Source organism: Protobothrops mucrosquamatus, unplaced genomic scaffold (assembly GCF_001527695.2).
Source record: "Protobothrops mucrosquamatus isolate PMUCROS unplaced genomic scaffold, P.Mucros_1.0 scaffold336, whole genome shotgun sequence".
In the NCBI taxonomy this organism is placed as follows: Eukaryota; Metazoa; Chordata; class Lepidosauria; order Squamata; family Viperidae; genus Protobothrops; species Protobothrops mucrosquamatus.
The window spans coordinates 421,594-428,609 of NW_015386674.1; the positions used below are offsets into that span (position 1 = coordinate 421,594).

General features: G+C 39.8%; 1 protein-coding gene across 1 annotated transcript in view; it reads right to left on the reverse strand.

The window, feature by feature from the left end:
• LOC107286884 (RING finger protein 11-like) overlaps nt 1-6,622 on the reverse strand; it is an 11,382-nt gene extending 4,760 nt beyond the window's left edge. Inside the window, exons 1-2 of the mRNA XM_015815326.1 lie at nt 6,497-6,622; nt 576-745 (exon numbers count right to left, since the gene is read on the reverse strand). Coding sequence (XP_015670812.1) covers nt 576-745; nt 6,497-6,622 — 296 coding nt within the window. The remainder of the gene's footprint in view (nt 1-575; nt 746-6,496) is intronic.
• Nucleotides 6,623-7,016: the final 394 nt, after the last annotated feature.

Here is a 7,016-nt window from a genome sequence, read left to right on the forward strand (position 1 = left end):
TCTCAGCGAAAAGGTGGCGGAACTCAAACCTGGCCACGCCCCCATCAAACCCTAGGCCCGCCCCTTTAGAAAAAAGATGCAAGTAAAATTTGGGAGGGGCTATTTCCGGTTTGGGAGGGGCTATTTCCGGTGCGGCCGGCCCGGAAAAAGGTGCCGGAACGCCGTTCCGCCGCGTTCCGGCAGAAAAAAAGCCCTGGATTCAAGAGACTTAAGTACAATTTCTGGAAAGATGCACAACGCATCATATCCTCTGTTATCTAGCAGAATGCCTATGTTAAGTGCAGTTTTTCTTTAGGGCAGCAGTAATCTGTTTTCTTAAAAAAACAAAGCAGGAAAAGTTTGTAAGCTGCCCAAAGTTGCTTTGGGTGAGATGAACAGCTATATAAATATTGTAAATAAATTAATAAAAACAAAGCACAGCTTATTTCTGTTGCATTTTGGAGGGCCATTTCTGCATAAAGTCAATAAATGCTAAAGGATATTTTTGCATTCATTAGCAGTTAATCACTATAATACTTTCAAGGTTTGTTCTGACTTTAAAAGGTACATTTAAAGCATTGTGCATGGAAACATACTCTTTCATTTTCTTTTCTGATGGCTCTGAGCCTGGATCAAATATTCCTTTAGGAAGGTGCTGAATTAGTCCAATCCTTTGAGCTATCCGGATTTGCTCCTCTTCTGTTAGTTGTGTGGCAAGACGTGCCTGGCTAGGCGTTGGATGATACACTGGAATTGCAGTGTGATCCTAGAAAGTCAGACAACAGTGTGACTGAACATTTACTATTCTCATAAGTAGCTTGTTACATGGATTCATAATTACACATCATAATACAAGCAACAATTCCCTTTTCTCTCAGATTGCTAGAAATTTAAAAATACTCACTCCTTTAACATGCTCCCACTCTAACAAATGAAAACAATCCAGAGAAATCCTACACTGACACATACAGCTATTTATCGTTTTGACACAAGAGGGCTGGACTGTAAGATAATATTGTGGTATGCCAGATGGGCTAAAATAAGTTTTCTAATGAGCGTCTGAAGCTTTTCTACAGGATCAGTCAGCTGTTTCAAATGTCACAGAAGCTCCTTTTTTTCTATAGTACACACATCTGTTATGAACCATGCAAGCCATTAATTCACCACTAATGAGTGGATCCCCTACTTATTTTCTAGTCTTGCATTTAGAGCAAACATTTTGATTTTATTAGTATACAAAGATAATTTCCCAATTTCTTTCCGGTATTAATAAGTGCATTTCTCCTGAATCACTTTATTTTGAACTTATGAGGCAAATTAGGTAACAAACATGCACAAATTTTTCTGTATCGTACACAGAAATCCTAAGTAGCACTGCTCCATTCAAAATTTCAGGAGGACACAAGAATTACAATGCTGGTTGAAGTCAACATTCAGCTTAATTTTGTAGTTTGTCCAATAATTACTAATTAAAATTTACAAAGTAAGAATATCAGAAGCAACTATACACTAGCAGTCAACATGTGGTACATGTAACTTGATGTCTTCTCAACATATGGGAACATAGCTTCCACAAATACTAGTCAGCATGGCTTGGGGAATAATGGGAGACATAGCCTAATAATTATGGAAGGTAACAAGCTGGAAAAGGCTGACATACACAACCGCTGCATTTGAACCCCTGGGGATCATAAAATGTTATTTATTTATTTATTTTTTAAAAAAGCAATCTATGCTGTACAATTATGCAGTAATGAATTCCATAGAGCTGGCTTGGTTTTGGTCTTTTTAAACATCAGTCTTTATTAATCTCTGCCTATTTATTTCAGCTGAATGTTGAATTGTCCTTGTAAATCCTTACTCACATGTACAGTCTCTTTTTAAACATCCACCATAAACAATGTAAAGGGAGTTATTGCTTTATTCCACTCCCTGCTACTTACTGCACAAATTGTTCATGCCTTGCTTAAAGAGGATAGTTAGTTTTTGGCATAGGATGTTATATGAACATGACCCATAATTAAATGCATGGTTCAGTCTATTGTATGAATCCAGTCAATTGAGTAAGCTGTGAATCAGGTAACCATGAATTAACATGTACTGTAACCCAGTACATTGTAGGGGGCCACGTCATCGCAGTAGGTCTGTGAAAGCTTGAAGAAATGTTATGATTTAAATCTTAAGTCTTGGTGGTCCATGGTCATGGTCTGTGGCCACAAAAGGTATTTAAAGGAAGTCTGTGGTGAAGAAAAGGTTGAGAACCACTGTTGTAGCCAATTTCAGTCAGGTCTGTAGTAACACATAAAACTACTCTCTATTTCTCAGTCTTCCCTGTCTTTTCTTCCTCTATAAAACAGCAACTCCCCTTTGGAAAAAAAGTAGCCTGCACGTGCAACAGCTTGTGAAAAGGTAAAAGAAAAATGTAATTGCTCTAAAATCTCTTGTGTTCTCAACCACAAGTAATAGAAATCAGAGGCAGCTGAGACAACTATTCAAAGAGTGACACCAATCAATGTATGCTAGGTAATCTCTGGACAGATATAGTGGCACATGAAATCTAAAGGATTTGTTTTCTAACCATTCAGAAAGAACAGGGTATGCATATTTAACAAAAATAGGCTGGAAGCTTAACACATGCTTCAGATCTTTATTTGCTTTAGCAAACACTCCCTGATTGATAGCGTTTTTGTAGCATGGTTACATTCCAGTTTCCCTCTATCCAATTTAACTTGCAATTCAAATTTGATAGAGATCCTCATCAAAAGCTCTTGGGTAAATTTAGCAATAATGAGATGAGGACTTCCTAACAGCAAGGACAATTAACCAGAACTCTTCAGAAGTTTTAAGTGCTTCATCACTGGAGGTTTTAAAGAAAAGACTGGACAGCCACCTGTCTGAAATGGTATAGGGCAGGGGTGTCAAACTGCCGGCCTGTGGGCTGGTTGCATCATGCAGAGACTGCACCAATCCCACCTCCAGCAATGTGGCAATGTGGCGAGTTTGACACCCAGGGTATAGGGTCTCCTGCTTGAGCAGGGGGTTAGGCTAGAAGAGCTCCAAGGTCCCTTCCAGCTCTTTTCTTATTTATTGACTTCCAAAGAAATAAAAAAGTAGATCCCTCAAGGTCCTGGTAGTTTTAAACTTGTCCATAAATGATCATTATTTAGAGGAGAGGAAATGATGCAGAAATATTCAGGGCATAAAAACTAAAAGGGAAGAAATCCCGAAGAACCTTTTTAAACTAAGTGATTGGGCAGCAAAATGACTAATGTAGTTCACAATTTATCTAAGTATAAATTAATGAACATTAGGGCAAAAAAAATCTAACTTCATATATATGCGGTGCGGGTTGTGATATCTGTAATTAATCAGAAAAAAATGGACAGTTGTCGACTAGTGTTGATTCAGAGTTTGAAGCTATGAAGGAGGTTAAAATTTAGTACTAGGGATCACCATGGAATGGACTGAAAATAAAACTGCCAACATTGTAATACCTTTATACAAATTTATTTCTGGCATACCATGAAGAGTTCTGGTCTGACATTTTGAGATGTATATAATAAAACTAGAAAAAATACATAGTGTAGGTAGGGCTCGACTTACAACCACAACTGAGACCAGAATACCAGGCACAATTCATTATGGTAATAAGTTGAAGCACATTATGGTAATAAGTTGAAGTAATAAGTTGAACCAGATTTGATTTTATAAATTTTCTGTGGTGGTTGTTAAATGAACAGAGTGGCAGTAAGTGCAAGCCCATTCTTCCGAATGGGTGTTTTTTTACCAGAAATCTGCAGAAACCAGGAATAATAATTGCAAATCATAGTCATATGACCACAGGCAAGCCTGTGTAATGTGGTCATGTGACCAAAGGGCTGTGGTGGGATGGCACATTTTACAACAGCCAGAAGTGCTTTATGGGCCACAAGGCACCCGCTCCGGGCCCATCATAATTTCAAATAGTTATTAAGCGTCCAGTTGTAAGTTGAGGATTACCTGTAGTCAGAAACTGTTCGCTGGGGGACATTGGGACAGTCATTCTCAACTCAACTTCCCTCACAGGATTGTGGCTATAGTGAATAATACCATAGGAGGTTGGAGCCTTATATATGCTATCTCGAGCTTGTATATGAAAGGCAATGTAGCAATGAAATTAATTTTATAAAATGAGGGGTTCTAACATCTTCCTTGCAAAAAAAAAAGCTAGAACTTTAGGGAGCAATTGAGGATATGACTAAAGCAAATAAAACCACAAATGATAAACAGAAAAACAGAGATTTTTGCCCATTTTTCAAGGTAGCACCATTTGGGAGTGTCTATATGGAGATTCTCAGTCATCCAGGTCATAGTTATCCCAAAGATGCTTTTTTTCAAGAGGCAACTGGACTTTCTTGTTTTTTCTTTGAAGATGTTTCATTTCTCATCCAAGAAGCTTCTTCAGCTCTGAATTGGATGAGAAGTGAAACGTCTTCAAAATAAAAACAAGAAAGTCCAGTTGCCTTGTGAAAAAAGCCTCTTTGAGACACCATTTAGGAGTCATCCAATGCTGCTGACGTGAAAGAGATTTAGACAGAAAAAACAAATATTTCATATAATATATAATTTGTAGAAGGTGACACAACCACTAGCTTGGGTACTTTTTAAAGGGGATTGACTAAATTCATGGAGGACAGTTTTTATGAAAATTCAACATTACATCTGGGGCAGAGGCATCATACCTCCAAATACCATGTATAAGGGAATAATGGTGACAGAAAGGTGTATCTTAATTTGAATGAAATGACCTAATCTGTTCCCATTCTTCCTCATACCCTGGATACCTACATCTCCACATATAATTTTAAGTAAAAAGTTGTCCCTCCATAGATGAAAAAGATTAAATACTTTCACTCAACAAGACAGTAAAGTTAATGGAGCTGTTCCTTTACTTCCCTTCTTCCTCCAAGGCAGATTTTTAATGGTGTTTTATACTTCCACAATATCCCTTTTAGTCCATATACAGCCAGCATGTTGAGTATTTTATGCTGATTATGAGTTGTTTCAGTGCAGACCATTTGATATGTTAACCTAGGTTTGCTAGCAATATATATTGATGCAGTTGCAGTCACGCCTCTCACTTTCATACTTTACATTTTAAACTGTAAAGGGCTTAGTTTTTAGAGCTGAGTCTCCCAGCTCTAAAGAAAAGTCATGAACCAAACTGTTCATGGATTAAGAGACATTTGATTTTTGGTTTTCTCCTACAGAATGTACCCACAGGCACATCTGTTGTCTTTCTTCCTGTCTCGTTCATGATGTTACAGGAAATCCAATAACAGCTTTCTTTTGTAACTTTTCTGTGTTTTGTCTGCAGAAAGTCTGTCGTCCAGCTCGTGGTTGTTCCAAAAGTGCTTTTTTCAAAAGGCAACTGGACTTTGTTTGTCCTTGAAGACGTTTTGCTTCTCATCCAAAACTGAACAGAACTGAAGAAGCTTCTTGGATGAGAAGGGAAACATGTTCAAGGAAAAAAAACAAAGTCCAGTTGCCTTTTGAAAAAGCACCTTTGGGTTTCCTGTGTTTTCTACTTCCTTTTTTCCTTATACATACAATATATTAAAAAATAAAAGACAAAATGATTGCACAATTCCTTTGCTTCATAGTACTTAGTCTGGAAGGGTCCATTACATTCTCTAATAAATTACCCCAACAACTTTCCATTTCCCATTTCTTGTAGTAAGTTAGTGTTTTTCCATAGCTGAATGACAGTTCCTAGTTCTTTATTTAGAATATTGACCATGACTTAGCTTAATTCCATTAATTTATGTTTCATAGGATTTCTTTTTCTGATCGGGAAGAGTAATTACAGGAGTCCAAATATAGATTGGCCTATCCCCACAGCAGCGCAAGTGTTAACAAGGCAATAGTCTTCTCTTCAACCAAGGGAGCTACCACACTGATGGTTTGTAGCACAAAAACAGTATTGTGCAGGTGATATTTTATATTTTTGTCCTTAAAAGGTATTCCATAATAAGGGGGGAAAACAGGAAGTAATGAGAAAACACAGGAAGGTTACAACAAGCAGACGTCATTTTCTGGAGTCTAAATTTTCACAAACAAGGTAGAACAACAACTGCATAAGAAAAGCCTCCTCTAGAGCCACCCCAAGTTTAAAACCATGTTTCCAAGCCATGGTCAATACTGTGCAACAAAGCCGGTCCTCACTAAACGAATTCATCCTTGTAGCGTCTGCGGAATAAGCAGAGGGTCAACACTGCAGCAACATCTGTCCTTATGTCCTACGGTCTAGTTCATGTATGGACCGAGTCAAGTTCTCCATCATGGCTCCGGCCACCCCCAGTCCATCTCGCGTTACTTGCCCCCGAGTCGCGACTTTGCCGAATGTTACCCAAATTCCTCCCTCTCGTCTGCACGCCAGCCCCTCGCGGGCTACTCAAAGCTGGCCACAACTGGCGAGAGCATGGGAGCATCATCAGCCCCAGGGCTTCGTGGCTCCCTTCCCCACCCCACGCGGTACCTGGTAGGGGGGCGGTGGGGCAGGGAGGGTGGGTGGGTCTCCAGGCCCAAGACTCGCCCCATCGCCGGTAGAATCGTTGAGTAGCGACAGATCATCAGCTGTCTGCGAGGAGAGGCAGCCCCCCATGCCCGCCCGCTCCGGGCCACTGCCGGGACCGGCCCGGCCAACCTCCGTCTACCAGCTCTAGAGGGAGGGGGGAGTGGCGGCAGGGGAAGGGGGCCTCGCTTAGCATGACGGGAATTGTAGTTCTCAGCTCCGGGAGTCTGCGCTCGCGCAATACTAAAGAACTCGTTCTCTCGAGGGTGGAGAAGACGGAAGATAGGCGTAGTACTGCTCTGTACTTCGCTTACAGCCTCCTTTCCTTTCAAGCTGATGCTGAATAAGACAGGCACCACCATACAGCAAATAAACTGCTCTTACTGTATGGTGTTAAAATATGTAGCTTTATGCAGTAGTAGTGATAAAGCTACTAAACAGCCCCCATCTCTCTGATTTTTGAGATGTATTACAATATCAAATC